Here is a 21,605-nt window from a genome sequence, read left to right as displayed (position 1 = left end):
ACGGAAGCCACTCCTTAGTAAAAGGCACATGGCAGCCCACCTGGAGTTTGCCAACAGGCACCTGAAGGACTCTCAGACCATGAGAAAGAAAATTCTCTGGTCTGATGAGACAAAGATTGAACTCTTTGGTGTGAATGCCAGGTGTCTCGTTTGGAGGAAACCTGGCACCATCCCTACAGTGAAGCATTGGTGGTGGCAGCATCATGCTGTGGGGATGTTTTTCAGCGGCAGGAACTGGGAGACTAGTCAGGATAAAGGGAAAGATGACTGCAGCGATGTACAGAGACATCCTGGATGAAAACCTGCTCTAGAGCGCTCTTGACCTCAGACTGGGGCGACGGTTCATCTTTCAGCAGGACAACGACCCTAAGCACACAGCAAAGATATCAAAGGAGTGGCTTCAGGACAACTCTGTGAATGTCCTTGAGTGGCCCAGCCAGAACCCAGACTTGAATCTGATTAAACATCTCTGGAGAGATCTTAAAATGGCTGTGCACCGACGCTTCCCATCCAACCTGATGGAGCTTGAGAGGTGCTGCAAAGAGGAATGGGCGAAACTGGCCAAGGATAGGTGTGCCAAGCTTGTGGCATCATATTCAAAAAGACTTGAGGCTGTAATTGCTGCCAAAGATGCATCGACAAAGTATTGAGGAAAGGCTGTGAATACTTATGTACATGGGATTTCTCAGTTTTTTTATTTTAATAAATTTGCAAAAACCTCAAGTAAACTTTTCCCACATTGTCATTATGGGGTGTTGTGTGTAGAATTCTGAGGAAAAAAATTAATTTAATCCATTTTGGAATAAGGCTGTAACATAACAAAATGTGGAAAAAGTGATGCGCTGTGAATACTTTCCGGATGCACTGTATTTGGGGCCTCTTTCGAGCGATTCTCCCTGTATATTGAGCTATACTGTTTAGTGTCTGAAGGGGTCAGTGTTTTGTAAGTTTTATGTTTGCAAGTTATCAGTTGACCAAAGACTCCACGTATTTTCAAATACCTGGTATGCAATAACTGCTAAACAAAACATGGCAATTGCTCAACAATCCACACGTGTGTCACCAGTGATTGCAAATTCAGGTGGTTATTTTACTTCTTGAATTGGCACCATAGCGGACAACACTACCTTAAAGATCAAGAATCTTGGGTTAGATTCTGTGTGGAGTTTGCATGATCTCTCTGAGCCCACAGTTTTCAAATGGTCCTGTATTAGTGATTGTGGATGCATACATTTAAAAGGGAAGAGGGGTGCACAGATACCAATCCATGCATTTTCTACTGCTTATCTGTGTCTGAGTGGCAGGGGCAGCAGTCTAAGCACAGATGCCCAGGCGTCCCTTTTCCCTGTCACCTCCTCCAACAGTTTTCAGCAAGCCAGAGCTGTGGACCAACTATTTTAGAAGTTAGACATGTAATGCTTAAGAACAATCCAATAAATGTTATGCAGCTAGCATTAACAGTTTTGGTTACGCAACATTGTCATATCTTTAGCAGCACTCGCTTTTACAGTAAAACTAAAGGAGATACAAGTCTAACATTTGGCACACTATTTTTTTGGGTACAACAACATTGCTTTCATAAAGTATGAAGCAAGTCGGAGATGTTTAGTCGGGAGGCCTCTGTTAATTTCATGTGAATTTGACCCCATGTTGTGAGCACCACAGTAGTCAATGAATGAGCTACCATTGGACAGGCTTTCTGACCAATGGGTGAAGGTGGGTAGACTGTCCTTTAGTTCAATAGCTTGATCCCATTTGAAAACGATTAATGGGTTGATTTTTCAGAAAAGGTTTAACAATATGTTAGCCAAAATTAATTTGTTTGGAATGCTGGATAATACAGTGGCATTCAAAAGTTTAGGCTCCCTTGATTAAAATGTCTGATACTGTGACTGTAACTTTTGGAGGCCACTATAGATACATATAACTAAATACCCAACATCTGGATTATGCAACAAAAGTAATGTAACAATGTTTTCCCATGGATGTTTTAATATAGTTTGCTGTCTCCAATGCATTCATTGCATCAGGAATTTTGTGATCTACATTCTTTTTGAACAAAAGACTGTATTGATTTCTGAGAAAAACCTTCAAATAATGCAAGGGAAGTAACAGATAAAAAAAAAAAAAAATTGAGGTGGAGTATTCCTTGAAGAGGCACAAAGCAGTCCTAGATAACTAATGCAATTAGTATTGTTGGCATGGGAAATAACAGTTTACAGGGTACGCAGAATTCAATCTGACAAGACTGTGTGTACCCAAGAGAGAGCAAACTTCAGGACAGACCACAAACCACCAAGTTAATTTTTCCCTGCTTTTCACTACCTTCTGCCCAGATCCTCTGGGACCTTGCATTTCTATCTTAGAACCCCCATAGGGGTTGGTAGTGAATGTGAAAAGGGCAGGTGAACTCCGATATATTTGTGACGCCAGAAGGGGGACGTAGGTAGACAAGAAACAAAGTTTTAACCAAATGGCAGATTTTAGCCATTCTCTTTAAATCTCCACTCACATACTTACCAGAAACATTCCAGCTTTTACACAGTTTAGCTTGAAAATGACACCTTAGAGAATAAAATCAATCAAACTGATCCCAGGTTATCAAGAAAAAAAAAAAAACACAACTCGCAACCACAAATAAACCAATGTACAGTGGAACCTCGGTTCACGAACGTCTCAGTACACATACAAATCGGTTTACGACCAAAAAGTTCGCCAAACTTTTGCCTCGGTTCACGACCACACACTCGGTATACGAACAAGCCAGGTTCCCTTTCAGTTTGTACGTGTTCAGTCTCTCCCTGTGCAGCGAACGAGAGAGAGAGAGAGAGCGACACACACACAGGCAGCGCGAGAGAGAGAATTGGATGCATAAGGTAGAGAAGGCAGTTAAAGAATGCACTGGGCTTGATTTTGTTTTCACTTCTGTTTACAGCAATCGGTTTGTAGCCTGCATTGTTGCAATGTTACTTTTCTTGGTGGTTTATTAAATTACAGATTTTTTCAAATGTTCATTTTTTTCCCTGTGCTTAAAACTCATTAAAAAAAAAAGTGTTTTTAGCCAGCGGTTGGTAGCGCTATAGCGCAAACTATTGCAGTGTTAGTTTTCTCTGTTGTTCAAGGTTTTCTCAGTGTTATTCAATGTTTTTACATTTAGTTTACTATTACGCTGTGCATTCTATGGTTTGATTAACTATATTTGTGCTTAAAAACTAAAAAAAAAAATATATATATATATTTACATACAGTTCGTATGGTCTGGAACGGATTAATTGTATTTACATACAATCCTATGGGGGAAATTGCTTTGGTTCACGACCAAATCGGTTTACTACCAGAGTTTTGGAATGAATTATGGTCATGAACCAAGGTTCCACTGTACTCTCCTGAGGCCTACCAAGTGCCTACTGCGTAACTTTAAAGAATATAGTGATTTTTCTGAGAATTTGGATTGAAGATTAAAATGTCATAGTTTGCTTCACTTATTTCTGAATGAATGCAATTTCCAGCTGTTTTAATAATGGAAAATTAGTGGTGGTGAAATCCTCATTAGCCTGCCATTCTATTAGCCTTTGGCCTACCAGACTATTCAACTCTGCTTCAAGTTATTTTTATAGAATGGTCTTTATTCATTCTGAAGAATAAAGCATTCCCAGTTAATTATTAAACCATGAACATTTATGTACACAAACATACATACTGGGTTAAGCATACAGTAAAACAAAAATAAAACTTCAAGCGTAAACAGATCTTGATTTATACTTATACTGATAATGGAGGAGAGGGAAACCAAAATTCCCGTCAATAGTAATAAGTCACTCAGTCATTTTCTAACCCGCTATATCCTAACACAGGGTCACGGGGGGGTCTGCTGGAGCCAATTCCAGCCAACACAGGGTGCAAGGCAGGAACAAATCCCGGGCAGGGTGCCAGCCCACCGCAGGACACACACACACTAGGGACAATTTTAGGATCGCCAATGCACCTAACCTGCATGTTTTTGGACTGTGAGAGAAAACCGGAGGAAACCCATGCAGACACCGGGAGCAATAACAGAAAATAAAACTCTGGTGAGGACTGTGGTTGGTTTTGACAAACAAACCCGCAGTTCCGACAGCCCCCTAGCATAAACCTCAGGGTATTCTCCAGTATCATGAATCCTGTATATGCAGGACAGTCGAATAAGCGTCCGTTCCCTGGCACTCAGTCTGTGGAGTTACTTTAATAGACAAAAGCAAGAGTTTATACTGCGAGGCTTACACTCACTGGCCACTTTATTAGGTACACCGGTTCAGCTGCTTGTTAACGCAAATATCTAATCAGCCAATCACACGGCAGCAACTCAGTGCATTCAGGCCTGTAGACTTTGTCAAGACAACCTGCTAAAGTTCAAACTGAGTTCAGAATGATGAAGAAAGATGATTTAAGTGACTTTGAACATGTCATGGTTGTTGGTGCGGACGAGCTGGTCTGAGTATTTCAGAAACTGCTGATCTACTGGAATTTTCACACACAACCATCTCTAGGGTTTACAGAGAATGGTCCTAAAATTGGAAAATATCCAGCGAGTGACAGTTCTGTGGACGAAAATACCTTATTGATACCAGATGAGAATGGCCAGACTGGTTTGAACTTATAGAAAGGCAACAGTAATTCAAATAATCACTCGTTACAACTGAGGTATGCAGAAGAGCATCTCTGAATGCACAACACGTTGAACCTTGAAGCAGATGCTAGTCTTGTCAGCTAAAAATAGGAAACTGCCACTACAATTCACATGGACTTATCAAAATTGGACAATAAAAGATTGGAAGAACGTTCTCTGGTCTGATGAGTCTCGATTTCTGCTGCGACATTCAGATGGTGGTGTCAGCAACATGGAGGCATGGATCCAATCTGCCTTACATCAATAATTCAGACTGCTGGTGTAGTGGTGGTTTAATGGTATGGAGCATATTTTCTTGCCACACTTTGGGCCTGTTAGTACCAATTGAGCATTGTTTAAATACCACAGCCTACCTGAGTATTGTTGCTGACCGTGTCCATCCCTTTATGACCGCAGTGTGCCCATCTTCTGATGGCTACTACCAGCAGGATAACGCACCATGTCACAAAGCTCAAATCATCTCAAACTGGTTTCTTGAACATGACAATGAATTCACTGGACTCAAATGGCCTCTGCAGTCACCAGATCTCAATCCCATAGAGCACCTTTTGGATGTGGTGGAACGGGAGATGCACATTATAGACATGCAGCTGAAAAATCTGCAGCTAAGTGTGTGGTGCTATCGTGTCAATATGGATCAAAATCGCTGAGGAATGAATCCAGCACCTTGTTGAATCTTTGTGACAAAGAATTACGGCAGTTCTGAAGGCAAAAGGGAGTCCAACCTGGCACTAGCAAGGTGTACCCAATAAAGTGGCTGGCGAGTGTATATTACCTCTTATTATTTCAGTCATTTGCTAAGGGAAAATTGTCCTCAATTTTCAGCTTAAAATATTAAACCTTATAAACTGCCCAAGTTTCTCAGAAAAACCACAAGATTTCCCCCAAATCTAAAATGTACACATTTTTATTTTTCACTTACTTTGTCCAGAGTGAGTTTTAGCTGGTAACTGCTCTTCCACAGTTTGAACAGATGAAATTTCCCCAGTCCTCTCCATCTCAGGCTGTAATGACTCAGACCTCATCTTAAGGTTGACACACTTTAGAATTTTATGTTTGCGTGTCTCAATGCTGACAGATGTATCCTCGGCCTCTTGTTTCATGCCCACTGTCACCAGTTGATAGTCTTCCTCCTTGATGCAGAGACTCTCCTTGTTAGGGTGGGCTGACTCCCATTCACAGTCCTCCTCCTTAATGCTTACAGTCATTATGTCCACAGCATTGATGTCAACCTCACACCTCTCTTCTTTCACATCCATCTTGGCATTACAGTAAATGGTGGCTACTGGTTTTTTTTTTTATTTTTGGCTGTTGAAAGAACAAGATTTAATTCCATGAAAACTGCACCTTCGGGAATAAAAGCATTTCAGTGTCTTTTTATGGAGTCCTATCCAGTTAAGTTATCTCAATTGAGACCGTTTAGAAAAATCACACTATAACATTGGCATGAAACTCATTACCCTTATCAAACTATCAAGAATAAAACAAACTTTGAAATGTGGTGTAGGGATGCTTGGTATACTGGTACTGGAAAAGTACAGAAAAATCCAAATGTTCAAATGATACAGTACTAGCATTTCAGGATTTTCGGTACCTGAAGTAAACATCATCTTTCCACTCAATCCCCCCTTTCAACAAACGAAACTAAACGCTTCGACAAAATCGAGACGTGGTGCAAAGTGTGGCACAACAAGGAGGCTGAAGTAGACTTACCCCTTATTTGCTTTGGAGCTGTCTCTGTAACTAGTACTGAGGTTCAAAAGTTGGCAAAGTCAAAATTTTAGTACTTTGCCCAGTTTGGCCGACCAGTATTTAATACTTGGCTTACACATATTGTGTTTAAAAGTAAAACGTCTGTATGGCAGGCCACCAGATTTGCTTCATATATTAGTGAAACTTAAGATGCACTTATTGAATTTCTATGACAACTTATGGCCGGTTTATACTTCACGCTCAGAACGCGTACGCGTACGTATCATGGCTGCCACACGTTCCCAGCGTTTATTTGACATGTCCTCTGAGCATGTCCACAGAAATTAATGTGACACGTGCGTGAGTTGTAGTACCAGCAAAAAGTCGGGGGGCGCAGTGTGATGAAGTCGGAATGTGACGTCAGAGTCTCTGTTTACTATCTACATGTGACAGAAAGCCGCTTTGTGGATCCTCCAGGATCGATGTGCCTGCTTCGATGTTTGATGAATGGTTCGATGTGGTGAAGCAAAATGCCGACATACAAATGCATTCGTAGTGCTTTTATATTTAAGCATTGCATATTCCCCATTGTAATGACACGATACATTTTAAAAGTCTGACATACCATCTTTTATGCCGTCTTTGTTTTTCTGGGGTTTCCTCCTGACCTGACGGCAGCGGCAAACAGCAATAGATTACCACACAGAACACATTAAATGTATGATATTCCAACTCTCTGCACATTTAGAATCCTTAGATTTATTTATTTTATTTTTTTTTTGCACCTTACAATACCGTCAGAATGTATAGCGCTGCACTTGAGCCACAGAAAAAAAAAATAAGGACATAATGATAATGTCTATTTTGTGATTAAAGTGGAAATTTCGGCTTAAATCTCGAAATGTCCACTTTAACCTCGTAGTTTATTTTATCACTAGGGGGCTCCGCCCCCTGCTCGCTTCGCTCGCCAACCCCTGGTGTTGGGAATGACAAAGAGCGTGATGTATGAATGAGATATAGAATAGTGTGACGGTGTAGATGATGCAAATAGAAAGCAAACAATAAAGTGTGTGGCACAGTGTAAAGGTTTATTTGAAAATTTCTTTGTACACGTCGTTTAAGTGTAAAAGGTAATTCCAGCTCAGAACTTGTAAGGTCAATGAAGATGGTCATTGTTGTGATCAGAGTCAAGTTTGTCAGAGCTTAGAAAGAGTTGTGTCTCTTCAGGAAGTAATGGAATGACTTGGGTATTTATGTTTTGCACATTAATATTTTTTTTTGACCTAATATAGTGCGTTGTGTTAAAAGGGGCATTTGGTCTAATGAGATTGCTGTTCCAAATCTCTCTGTAACTAAGTTGTCGCAGATAAAGGCTTGAGGAATTGTAATAATATGTGGCTGAAGTTCATCTGTATTGGTGAGTGTACCATCTCTCAGTTGTAATAAGTAATTGTTATGATCTGGTTCTGGACATCGTATCTTTTTTACTAACTGTATCTTTTGAAAGCAATGCCAATTGTCTGCGTATTTTAAGGTGCACTGAACAATAGCTGAGTGCAAGGCATCTGGAAGAATAGCTAAGCACTGTCTAAAATCTCCTCCTCATAAAAGTACCTTTCATTCAAATCGAATATTATTATTCATAAACGTTTGTAGAAGTTTATGAATGGTGTTGAGTAAGTGACTTAATGCCATTGTACATTCATCAATAATTAACATTTTTTCAAGACGGATGTCACGTGCAGTGCCACCGTTAACGTTCATAGTGGATACCGATTTGTAGGATCTAATGTAGTTGATAAAGATTTCACTTTCAGGTACATCGTTAGTTAGAAGCTTTTGTAGATATTCAGTATATGAATGTAAAGAAGGCAGTCTAATTTGACCCTTTTGACAACAACGTGTAAATGTATTACTTGTATTGCCAGTTGTTTCTTCAGGGAAGTGAACTGAATGACAATGATTGCAAATGACATTCATTAATCCGAATGAATTTTCCTTGTGTATGTTTTGCTTGTGCCGTTTGAGAGGCGCGTCGTTGCATGTGTAGTATTTGGGACGTGTTGTTTTGGAGCTGTAATCGATTTGCCTGTGCTGTGTGAGAAGCCTGTTGTAGCCTTCCTTGCCATTAACGTATGTCTGAGACGGGAGGTGTTTCGTTTTGAATCCGTGACTGTTGCGATGCAGCACTTTGATTGATAGCTTGCGTCATGTGGATCTAGGATGTAGATTTGTGCATATTTGCGTTGTTGATTTGTTTCAGGTTGTAATTTTCCAATGCGATGCAGTGCAAATGAACTATTGTAGGATCTAATGCAGTTCATAAAGTTTTTACTTTTAGGTACATCGTTAGTTAGAAGCTTTAGTTGAGCTTTGCGTTTTTGGAGTCGAGACATTTTTTCTTTTCGAAATATGGATAAGTAATAAGGAGTATTGCACTCACTGTTAATATGGAGACTTTTCTGCGGTTGAACGGTTAATAGTGCCTTATTGTAATGAGATCCACCTATGCTGCATAGCCGTCTATTTTGTTGTTTCTTTCGTGTTCGTGTGTTTGTTCCTGTTATCCTTTCCTTTTCGTTTTGTACCCGTGACCGTGTATTCATGACTTGTTTCTTTCTCAGCATGCGAAATATGGATAAGTAATAAGGAGGATCGCAGTCACTGTTAATATGTTTCCTTTTCTGCAGTTGAACGGTTAATAGTGCTTTATTGTAAGGAGATCCACCTATAGTGACACCCATGCTGTCTAGTGTGAAGGTGTTGACGTTCACTTTAGAATATGTGTCTTTGGGTGTCACTTCTTATGGATGTATGTGTGTGGGGGGGGGGGGGGGGGGGGGGTGAGGATTGTTGTTGCGCGAGCGTCTTCTTTCTTTTTGTGTTCCTGTGTCTTGTTGAATCCCCCTCTTTGTGTGTGTCCCGTCCCTTGCTTGTAGGGTCTGTGGGGTGGTTTTGTGTTCTTTTTTTTGTGTTCCATGGGCTTGTTGAATCCCCCTCTTGGTGTGTGTCCCGTCCGGTGCCTGTAGGGGGGAGGGGGGAGGGGGGGGGGGGTTGCCTTGCTGTTGTGCGCGAGCCTCTTTTTTTTTTTTTTTTTTTTTTTGGGTCTAGTTTCGTGTGCAATGTGTTTCGTGCTTTGCCGGCATTTGACTACTTTTTTATGTGCCTTTTCCTTTTTCCGGTGCTCGTTGTGCGTCATTTCTCCTTTTTTGTCTTTTTTCTGTGCTCACTCCTTTTTTCTGTGGTCTTGTCCGTCTCTCGCGGCCTCTTTTGTCCCCCTCTCGCGGCTCCTCATCCGCCTCTCGCGGACTCTTTTTGCGCCTGCGCAGTACGTCTTTTTGCAGCTACGGCCCATGGCCGGATGTGCCTGCGTCCATCATCCGGTTTAGCATTCTCGGTTAGTAATATGGATTAAAGTAGATTATCGTAAACGTCATCTTAAAACCGACACAGTTGTTGATCACTGCGAGCTTCTGGGTCTTCCTACTGAACTGACAGCAGCAATCGGCACACAGAACACATTAAATGTATGATATTCCAGCTCTCTGCACATTTAGAATCCTTAGTTATACTTGATATCACTTTCATGATGAAATGCATTAAACTATGTATGTGACATTTTACAGATACAGTGGGGCAAAAAAGTATTTAGTCAGCCACCAATTATGCAAGTTCTCCCTCTTAAAAAAATGAGACAGGCCTGTAATTTTCATCATAGGGATACCTCAACTATGAGAGACAAAATGAGAAAAAAAATCCAGAAAATCACATTGTCTGATTTTTGAAGAATTTATTTGCAAATTATGGTGGAAAATAAGTATTTGATCACCTACAGACAAGCAAGATTTCTGGCTCTCACAGACCTGTAACTTCTTCTGTCCTCCACTCGTTACCTGTATTAATGGCACCTGTTTGAACTTGTTATCAATATAAAAGACACCTGTCCACAACCTCAAACAGTCACACTCCAAACTCCACTATGGCCAAGACCAAAGAGCTGTCAAAGGACACCAGAAACAAAATTGTAGACCTGCACCAGGCTGGGAAGACTGAATCTGCAATAGGTAAGCAGCTTGGTGTGAAGAAATCAACTGTGGGAGCAATTATTAGAAAATGGAAGACATACAAGACCACTGATAATCTCCCTCGATCTGGGGCTCCACGCAAGATCTCACCCAGTGGGGTCAAAATGATCACAAGAACGGTGAGCAAAAATCCCAGAACCACACGGGGGGACCTAGTGAATGACCTGCAGAGAGCTGGGACCAAAGTAACAAAGGCTACCATCAGTAACACACTACGCCGCCAGGGACTCAAATTCTGCAGTGCCAGACGTGTCCCCCTGCTTAAGCCAGTACATGTGCAGGCCCGTCTGAAGTTTGCTAGAGAGCATTTGGATGATCCAGAAGAGGAATGAAACCAAAATAGAACTTTTGGTAAAAACTCTACTCGTCGTGTTTGGAGGAGAGAGAATGCTGAGTTGCATCCAAAGAACACCATACCTACTGTAAAGCAGGGGGGTGGAAACATCATGATTTGGGGCTGTTTTTCTGCAAAGGGACCAGGACGACTGATCCGTGTAAAGGAAAACATGAATGGGGCCATGTATCGTCAGATTTTGAGTGAAAACCTCCTTCCATCAGCAAGGGCATTGAAGATGAAACGTGGCTGGGTCTTTCAGCATGACAATGATCCCAAACACACCGCCTGGGTAACAAAGGAGTGGCTTTGTAAGAAGCATTTCAAGGTCCTGGAGTGGCCTAGCCAGTCTCCAGATCTCAACCCCATAGAAAATCTTTGGAGGGAGTTGAAAGTCTGTGTTGCCCAGCGACAGCCTGAAAACATCACTGCTGTAGAGGAGATCTGCATGGAGGAATGGGCCAAAATACCAGCAACAGTGTGTGAAAACCTTGTGAAGACTTACAGAAAACGTTTGACCTCTGTCATTGCCAACAAAGGGTATATAACAAAATATTGAGATGAACTTTTGTTATTGACCAAATACTTTTTTCCACCATAATTTGCAAATAAATTCTTTAAAAATCAGACAATGTGATTTTCTGATTTTTTTTTTTCTCATTTTGTCTCTCATAGTTGAGGTAGGGCGGCACGGTGGTGCAGTGGTAGCGCTGCTGCCTCACAGTTAGGAGACCCGGGTTCACTTCCCGGGTCCTCCCTGCGTGGAGTTTGCATGTTCTCCCCGTGTCTGCGTGGGTTTCCTCCGGGTGCTCCGGTTTCCTCCCACAGTCCAAAGACATGCAGGTTAGGTTGATTGGTGATTCTAAATTGGCCCTAGTGTGTGCTTGGTGTGTGGGTGTTTGTTTGTGTGTGTCCTGCGGTGGGTTGGCGCCCTGCCCGGGATTGGTTCCCTGCCTTGCGCCCTATGTTGGCTGGGATTGGCTCCAGCAGACCCCCGTGACCCTGTGTTCGGATTCAGCGGGTTGGACAATGGATGGATGGATGAATAGTTGAGGTATACCTATGATGAAAATTACAGGCCTCTCATCTTTTTAAGTGGGACAACTTGCACAATTGGTGGCTGACTAAATACTTTTTTGCCCCACTGTAAGTCGTCAAGTCACTTAAATAATGAACACTGTTAATAGTTACACATGTTGTGACAGCACGGTCTGCCAAGTCTCAGGGAGTCACGTCCCTGGTGTTCCCTGCCTGGAGTTTGCATGTTTTCCTACTGTATTTCCACAGTGTGCTTCGGTTTCTTTTCAAAGACATGAAGGTCTGGTGATCTGGTGAAGCTAAAATGACGCTAGTGTGTGTGTGTGCTTATGTTCACCTTGCGATGAGCTGATGACCCATCCAGAGATTTTGTTTCTTTCTCGTGCCTGATGCTTGCAGGATCCCTGGATTGATGGATTTAATCATTAAACATCCTTTTCAGAGATATTGCGGTACGGTCCTCGGAATTTAATGGGTGTTTCAGGCAATTCACAACACAGCGAAGCTGAACCTGTTCTCCCGGTAATGATATCTCGCACTGCCACCTGGTGGAATCTTCCAGATTTACGTAAAGTACACATGCAAGTATAAACAGTAAAACCTTAACACAGCAGTAGCGTCCACAGGCACATGCGTTGTGTCATATGAAATATAATCCTGGAATCAAAGTAGCATAGTATAGTCATGTCATTTCATGGTCTGAAACTTAAACTGTGGTATCAAAAACAGAAGGTGCCATCATTTAACTTTCTTTACAGTAAAGATTATGATAAAGTATTATGACATGTAGAGATAAATAAAAGCGATTAGTATGATAAAAGCAAAGCAGCAAATGTAAAACAAATATGCAACAAGGGTAGAATCAAGAGGACTTGGAATGGTACCTCACAGATTTGAGCAACAAGCTCAGAAGTTTTACATGTGAAACAATCACAGGATGTTTTAGATCAGGGGTCACCCAAACACTGTCCTGGAGGGCTGCAGGTTTTCCTTCCTAATTAGAACTCAGGCCTTGCTGATAATGAAATGTGGTATTTAACTGTGTGGCTTGTTAGTATCTCCGCAGTCACCCAAAAGAAATTGTAATTGCACTGTAGGGTTTCCTTCTCTCTTATGCATTTGTTTTAAGGACTGGGACAGATTTAAACATAACAGTCCTTCCAGTTCCCCACTCATTTATAATCTAAACATTTTTTTAACACAGACATATCATGGTGCATATGCACAGGTTTAAAGGGAAGCACATTGGCTGGAGAGCTGCTGGTTTATTGGTTATCTGCATTTCATTATTAACTAATGTCTGGTTAAGAAAACCGGCAATGATTAAAACTTAAATGCAGCTGCTAAAAAGTAAAACAGGCAGTTTAGGGTTCTGAATTGTGACAGGCAACATAACTAAAATTTTAGCCCAATAAATGCATTGCTTTAATAGTAAATAAATGGATTCTAATTAAGAAATTGGTTGAAGCGGCCCACCAGGACCGTGATTGAGGACCTCTGATCTACATCTTCTTCTTTCGGCTGCTCCCGTTAGACGTTGCCACAGCGGATCATCTTCTTCCATATCTTTCTGTCCCCAGCATCTTGTTCTGTTACACCCATCACCTGCATGTCCTCTCTCAGGACCTCTGATCTACAATGTCACTAAAATGGGTCTATGAATGAAATTGCTAGCAGGTATATATAGTTAAATACCAAGTTTCATTATCAGATAGGACGGAGTTCTAATTAGGACACTGGCTGGAATGAAAATCTGTAGCCACTGCAGCCCTCCAGGACTGTGATTGAGGACCCTACTTTAGCTCATGTAAGAATTTTTACTCTGTTAAGCCAGTTGGTTACCAGCAGGTTTGCTGGCACTGTGTTATATTCTTGTAATGGGATGCACTCTTTAGTGAACTGATGGCAAACTGCATTTTGCTGAGCTCTTTAACACAAACATTTTGCACTCTGCATCACTTAACATCCCAATTGCACCCTTTTTTAAAAGTTAAATGAATTCATAATAATAAAGTACTATATATTTCTGAATATTTTCTTCCTTAAATCTAACAACTAAAATATACAGTATGTTACACAATGAATGTATAAGTACCCGGCAAACCAGCACTTTGAATTAATTACTAATGTAATGTCCTCCAAGCCACACATCACAAATAACAATTCTGACTTTACTCTTTCAAGACTCACCAAGGGCAAAATATAAATAACAGCTTTAGGTTTACAAATAAAACTGTTTGGGGGGGAAAAAAGAGAAGCAGCAGAATGATGTGGGCTTTAATCAAGCCTGGATTAAGACCCCCCACGGGCCTCTGGGTGACTTAAGCAATAGAGCTCCTTCACTGAGAATTGATCAAACCTTAAACAGAACAGCTAGTTTTATCTTGTGCTTAAAAATAGTAAGGGCTTTTGGCATGATATTGATTATATCAATGTTTGTTATATCTTGGAATAGGAAAAATTTTAAATATACATATCTTTGAGTTTGCAGAAATACTCATCTTGCTTAATTGGAAGATGACAGTAAAACCCGTTCATTTCATATGCAAGGATGCCAGCCAGTCTGACCCAAGTAGCCATGTTGGGCCAGGCAAAATTCAACAGCAGTTTAACAAAGGCATCTATCATGTCAAAATATTTATTTATTTACTAGGGGGTTCCCCCTGCTGACTTCACTCGTCCTCCCCCCCTAGGCCTACGCTATGCACCAGCCACTTCACGCCTCTGCCGCTCGCGTTGTGAAGAGGGGGGCTGAATGCACCCCAAGGAGACACAGTCGCTCCTCCGAAACCCCCTCTTAAACGGTGATACAATGGGAAACAAATACAGTTTTATTTTTTTACCTTCTCTTTGCTCAATCAGCTGCTGGCTTGCAGCCGTGCTGCGTGATCTGCATCTCGCGTGGCACTTCGAACATTTAAAAGCCTGTACAGCAGCTGTCCTACTCTTTGTGTTTTATGTCCGGCCCCAGGCGTGGTTAAATCTTTTGGCACAAAGTCCCGTCTCGCAGGACGTGACTTCTTGATATTTTTTAGTTTATAATTTAAAAATGGAATAAGAATCTGAAAATCTAGCAACATCACATTAAACGTCGATAAATTCTGAAAAGAATGATACCAAACATATATATGTAGGTTTTAAAATAATTGTGACAAAAAATGTGGCATAAAAACGTCACATAAAATCGTTGCACTTTTAGGGTTAGGATTTTATATGTATAGAGTAGATATGTCTGTTTGTTTTCAAATACAGTGGACCCTTGACTTACGAACTCAATTCGTTCGCGAGTTCTGGATGTAACTCAAGTTGGTTGTAACTCTATTTTTCCCATAAGAAATAATGGAAATACCCATAATGCGTTCCGAACCTCCCACAGCAACACTTACTTAACCTTATCATAATAAAAAAGGGTTGTATAATGTGCATAATTTACCAAAACACCAATAATTTTTCTAATGTACTAACCAAAAAGTTATAAAAAGTGCCTAGCCTACCAGAAACAACAATTTCATACTGTACTCACCATTTAATTTGACATCTTTGGGCTGCAGGAAGGGAGGAGGAGGAGAATGAAATGGAAGGTGGTTATTGTTTGTAAAATTGTCGAGATGGTGGATTTCGACATGCTGTACATATTAGCGAGATCGGTCACACGAACACCACTCTCATATTTCCGCACATTTCGTTTCGATTGTGATCGCTTTCTTTACCTTTGTTACCTTCTCTTCCTTCATTAGCAATTATCGAAATAAATTATATAAACTGCACTGACCGAAATTACGTCCAAAAACAAATGTATCTGTGTTTGTTTACAATCGCACAAGCGGATACACGTGACCGCATTCAAGTCGTAACGCAAGATGTTGATCGTAAATCAAAACAAAAATTTTGGTCGTAAGTCAAGTTGTTCGCATGTCAGGCCAGTCGTATATCAAGGGTAATACATTTTAATGACACAAATGATTATATACATTGTAGACTATTTTGTCATGTTGTTAATGTACTGTACAATAAGTAACCGTTTTGCACAAGCTATGTGCATAGCTGACAGCAAGCAAATAAGTAACCAGCTGAGTGAACAGCAAACGTTTCTGAAGTGGGTAGGAGAAGATCCAATTCCCATTCATTTGGTAAAAGCTCATCTGCCTTCTATAGTCTCATTAATAACTGATATTGTATATTCGTGACTTTCCTCTGAAATTGTTCCCTCGGCTCTGAAGATGTCTGCTATAACTCCCATTTTAAAGAAACCAGGTGCTGACCCTGATAATCTGAACAATTTCAAATCTGCAATTTTTATCTAAAAAAAAAAAAAAAAACAAAACAGTTGCAGCCCAAGGCACACGCATATCTAACATATAATGATTGATTTGAGCAGTTTCAGTCTGGTTTTTGCCCTTTCCATAGTACAGACAGCTTTGGTTAAAATCAATAATGACTGGCTAATGGCCACTGACTCTGGGCTGCTGACCGTTTTGGTGTTGCTCAACCCGAGTGCGGCATTTGATACAGTCTCCTATAGTATTCTGTTGGACAGATTAGTCTCCATTGGCATCTGTGACATTTCTTACACTTGGTTTGTATCATATCTCTCCAGTTGTACACAGTTTGTTCAACTCAAGAATTTGAGATCTCAGCCTTCCTCAGTCACAAGTGGTGTTCCCCAAGACTCTGTTTTGGACCCTCTTTTATTTATTATCTATCTTCTACCACTTGGCAATATCTATAGGAGATTTGGTATTCAATTTCACTCTTACGCTGATGACACCCAGCTGTATTTATCTACCAAGCCTGATTCTGCCCTTCCTCCCTTCATCCTTTCTGAAATAAAAACATGGTTCTCTAATTTTCTCAAACTTAATAATAATAAAACTTGAGGTTCTCATCTTTGGCATTTAATCTACTCTCACCAAACTTGACAGTTTTTCCTTGATTATTGATGATTCTATAATTTCTCCTTCTCAGGTTGGGCATCATCTTTGACAGCACTCTGTCTTTCGAAGCTCAAATTAACAATATTACTGCGGTCTGAGTATTTTCATTTTCGCAATATAAATCGCCTCCATTCATTCCTCAAACCTAATAGTACTGCAGTTCTTGTACAAGCTCTGGTAACATCACGTATAGATTACTGTAATTCTACATTGGCTGGCCTCCCTCACAAGCCTCTGCATAGGCTTCTGCTGCTTGAGTTATTACTGGAGCCACCTCTATAGAACACCTTACCCCAGTTCTTTGTGATCTTTTAAATACAGTATTAATTTCAATATTCTGCTATTAACATTGGAAGTTCTTTATAGCCTGGCACTTTCATATCTTTCAGATCTGCTACACACCTGCTCATACTCTTAGATACTTAGATACTCTTAGCAGCCCAGGTGAGCAGAGAGCTGAGGAGACTTCATGCCAGCAAAGCAGCGGGTCCAGATGGAGTATCACCATGACTGTTGAAGGCCTGTGCACTGGAGCTGGGAAGTCCTCTACAGTGCATCTTCAACCTGAGCCTGGAACAGGGGAGAGTCCCGAGGCTTTGGAAAACATCTTGTATCACCCCAGTCCCAAAGGTGTCACGTCCTAGTGAGCTGAATGACTTCCGGCCTGTCGCTCTGACGTCACGTGTGATGAAGACCATGGAGCGGCTGCTGCTTCACCACCTGAGGCCACAGGTCTGCCATGCCCTCGGCCCTCTGCAGTTCGCATACCAGGAGAAGGTGGGAGCGGAGGATGCCATCATCTATATGCTACACCGATCCCTATCCCACTTGGACAGAAGCAGTGGTGCAGTAAGAATTATGTTTCTGGACTTCTCTGGCGCCTTCAACACCATCCAACCTCTGCTCCTTAGGGACAAGCTGACAGAGATGGGAGTAGATTCATACCTGGTGGCATGGATCGTGGACTATCTTACAGACAGACCTCAGTATGTGCGTCTCGGGAACTGCAGGTCTGACATTGTGGTCAGCAACACAGGAGAGCCGCAGGGGACTGTACTTTCTCTGGTCCTGTTCAGCCTATATACATCGAACTTCCAATACAACTCGGAGTCCTGTCATGTGCAAAAGTTCACTGACGATACTGCTATCGTGGGCTGCATCAGGAGTAGGCAGGAGGAGGAGTATAGGGACCTAATCAATGACTTAGTTAAATGGTGCGACTCAAACCACCTACACTTGAACACCAGCAAAACCAAGGAGCTGGTGGTGGATTTTAGGAGGCTTGACCACTCCTGTACCTCGTGATCATCAGAGGTGACTGTGTGCAGAGGGTACAGACCTATAAATACCTGGGAGTGCAGCTGGATGATAAATTGGACTGGACTGCCAATACTGATTCTCTTTGTAAGAGAGGACAGAGCCGGTTATACTTCCTTAGAAGGCTGGCGTCCTTCAACATCTGCAATAAGATGCTGCAGATGTTATATCAGACAGTTGTGGTGAGCGCCCTCTTCTACGCAGTGGTGTGCTGGGGAGGCAGCATTAAGAAGAAAGACGCCTCACGCCTGGACAAACTGGTGAGGAAGGCAGGCTCTATTGTAGGCACGGAGCTGGACAGTTTGACATCTGTGGCACAGCGACGAGCGCTGAGCAGGCTCATGTCAATCATGGAGAATCCACTGCATCCACTAAACAGTGTCATCTCCAGACAGAAGAGCGGCTTCAGCGACAGAATACTGTCACTGTCCTGCTCCACTGACAGACTGAGGAGATCGTTCCTTCCCCAAACTATGCGACTCTTCAATTTCACCCAGGGGGTAAACGTTAACATTATTCAAAGTTATTGTTTGTTTTTACCTGCATTTTTATTACTCTTTAATTTAATATTGTTTTTTTTTTTTTTTTGTATCCGTATGCTGCTGCTGCTGGAATATGTGAATTTCCCCTTGGGATTAATAAAGTATCTATCTATCTATCTATCTATCTAGATCTTCTTATTTAAATCTCTCGGTTATGCTCTCTGCTCATTTATCTACCATGGGGTCAAGATCCTTTAGTTTTGCTGCTCCTCATCTCTGGAACTTCCTTCCTCAAGATATCCACAGCATTGATTCCTTTCTCATCTTCAAATCTAGACTTAAAACTTATCTTTTAAAACTTGCCTTCTCACCTCGATTTTGTCCCTTGACAGTGTTTTTATGTGTTTATTGTGTTTCATTATCATATATACATGTTATTTTAATTCTGTATTGTTATTTTTATTGTATTGTTTTTATTTATTGTATGTTTCATTTAGTATTTATATTATTTTATTCTTGATTTGGTACATTTTCTTTTGCCTTTTTGTAAGGTGTGCTTGAGTGCATTGAAAGGCGTCTTTAAATAAAACGAATTATTATTAAGTTGGTTGGGTGTTACTTTATTTTTATTTGATAGATATTTTGGAATGCAACAGCAGCAAATGTACTGTATGCAACTATGTGTTTTTACTCTTAAATTAAAAAAAGAAACATAGAACTCAAAACGCTGTTTCTGGGTGAAATCGCTCACTCCACCAGCTTAAACAATTCGGAAATTCTACGAGGCCAATAAACTGAAAGGAAATACACCAAGCAATGAATATTAATGAATTGGTGGCGGCGGTGTGTCTGGGCACTGTAAAGTAGAAACAGCACTGAATAATGTGACTCAAAATGATCCGCATACAGAGCCCAATGAATGGCAAGTCACACGGGACACAAGGGATTTCTTTTAATTGAAGTCGCGTGCTATAATACTGACTGAAGCGAATGAAAAATCTATAAAGTGACGATCTCAAACTGAGATTACGTACCTTTCGCCTCCAGTTGTCTCAAGTTTTCAAGCCAGTTCACTAAACATCAAGAACTTTGCATCTTGTACACTGCACCCGGTTTACTGATCACAAGTGAGAACTGATGAAGCGAACGCGGTCGCTGACTTCAATGAACGTCGCCATTTGAATACGTCACATGACACGTCATCTTACCTGCTATCTACGTGCACGCGCTTTCACCCATTGCCAAGTAATGAACGGCGAAGCGAGTAGATATTGCTGCAGACCGGAGTAGCACCGTCACTGATCACGTGTGTAAACCAATCCTTGTTTACGTAGAACAAACCTGCTCCGAGCAGATTTGCGGATTAGGATGCGTTGCTATGACAACACTTCTAGCAAGAGTTTCGAAAAACCGACAGATCCAGGATCAGGCCAAATCGTCAACAATTACATCCGGCTAAACGACTAATCCACGTACGAAAAATACCCCCCTGGACCCCCGATTTAATTCAGTAACTTGTTTGTATAGGATATGAGCGTCAGTTTCACGTCCCCTTTCCATAGCATGTGGAGCATGCGCAAAGCTTCGAAGCAAGTCAGGACGCAGCCGGGGCTTCAACGACGGTTTGTAGCTTCGGGCATCATCAGTTAAACTGGTACAAGCTCCGAAGCCTCAGTATCAAACGTCCCATTCCACCAATTGTCAGTACCGTTATCTGAAACCCACAACCTCAGGATTTGAAGTCTAGACCTTTAACCGCTACGCCATACTGCCGGCATCTCAAACATCGCACGCAAATTATCAAATTTACAAACGTGCGATTATCCATTTAAATGTTAATGTCAATAAAGGCAATTCAATCCTAGAGGATTTCAATACACGTGACAGCACGGCGAGCTTTGGGCGCCTGGCGTTGACGTCTCGAATTATTAAAAACACGTGACGTCATCCTTCAGCGACGGCAAAACAGTGTAGGTTACGAAGAACTTGCAGCGGGCATAAAGTGTATCAAATTATCGAGGAGCAGAAGAGTAAGTGATTTGGAGTCGTCATATTATGGAGTTTACTATTCGCTGCATTAACATTCTACCTGATAGAACAGTGAAGAAAGCCGAGCGGCTCATTCCCTTATGATCGGCCGTCCTAAAAACTCCCTCGCTTGCTCTGCCTCAGTTGTCAGACGGGCTTCGCTGGATTGTATTCTGGCCGTCAGTAGGCCCAAACACCACCGACATTGGTCTCGATTGCCTGTTCACTTGTTCTGTTTCGATCTTCGTTGGAGTGCCGCCCGAGACCCCGGATCTCTGCCCCGCTTTGAGGCCAGCGTGTCCACAGCTTGCTTCACCCTGTCGAGTGTCGTCAACTAACTGAATTTTTATCGAGTGACATAAAGATTGAACATCAATATGCACTGTTAAGTAAAACCAGTGAAGGCATTTAAAATAAGGAATATGCTCGCTCCTTTTCCTTTAAACTATAATCAGTGTGCCAAAGCCCCGACTGGAAGTGCCAGTTAAGGAAATAACATTTTTTAAATCATTCTTTAGTTCGATTTTTTTCCTGAAATATTACACAATCATTAACGAGCGTATCGTAAAATGATTAACCACGCTTATAAAGTTGGCATAATTTAAAAAAGTGAAAATAAAATGAATGAAATAAAAAATAATATGCAGTACAAAAGTTGTACCATACAAATTCATTAGACGGCAGTAAGCCTAATCTCTAATTACAATTAACAGTATTTTACAATAAAAGAATTATTTAAGTCACTGAGAAAAATACTTAAAAGGGTAAAGTTTAAAATGCATATATTTATGAATGAAAATATACTTAAAAAACAGAACATTTCATAAAATGTTATGTTGAATTTCCCAAAAAAATCCAAAAGTAATATTCGTATGTCTTGAAAATGCGTTAAGATAAATCAGAAAGCACTGGCCTAGGCAAAAAGAAAAAATGAACGCTCCATTGTGTCATTACAAAACTGACAATTACTGTAATGGATTCCAAATCCGTGCTATTCATGTTCCTTTAAATGGTATTTAGCATTTAAAA

At 41.1% G+C, this 21,605-nt stretch overlaps 1 protein-coding gene across 1 annotated transcript in view; it reads right to left on the bottom strand.

The window, feature by feature from the left end:
• LOC114667422 (gastrula zinc finger protein XlCGF26.1-like) overlaps window positions 1-19,718 on the bottom strand; it is a 30,419-nt gene extending 10,701 nt beyond the window's left edge. The window contains exons 1-2 of the mRNA XM_051926096.1: window positions 19,583-19,718; window positions 5,589-5,974 (exon numbers count right to left, since the gene is read on the bottom strand). Coding sequence (XP_051782056.1) covers window positions 5,589-5,925 — 337 coding nt within the window. The 5' untranslated portion in view covers window positions 5,926-5,974; window positions 19,583-19,718. The remainder of the gene's footprint in view (window positions 1-5,588; window positions 5,975-19,582) is intronic.
• Between the last annotated feature and the right edge of the window lie 1,887 nt (window positions 19,719-21,605).

Source organism: Erpetoichthys calabaricus, chromosome 1 (genome assembly GCF_900747795.2).
Source record: "Erpetoichthys calabaricus chromosome 1, fErpCal1.3, whole genome shotgun sequence".
In the NCBI taxonomy this organism is placed as follows: Eukaryota; Metazoa; Chordata; class Cladistia; order Polypteriformes; family Polypteridae; genus Erpetoichthys; species Erpetoichthys calabaricus.
The sequence above is the reverse complement of the archived record's forward strand: the minus strand, read 5'-3'. Positions and strand labels throughout refer to the sequence as shown.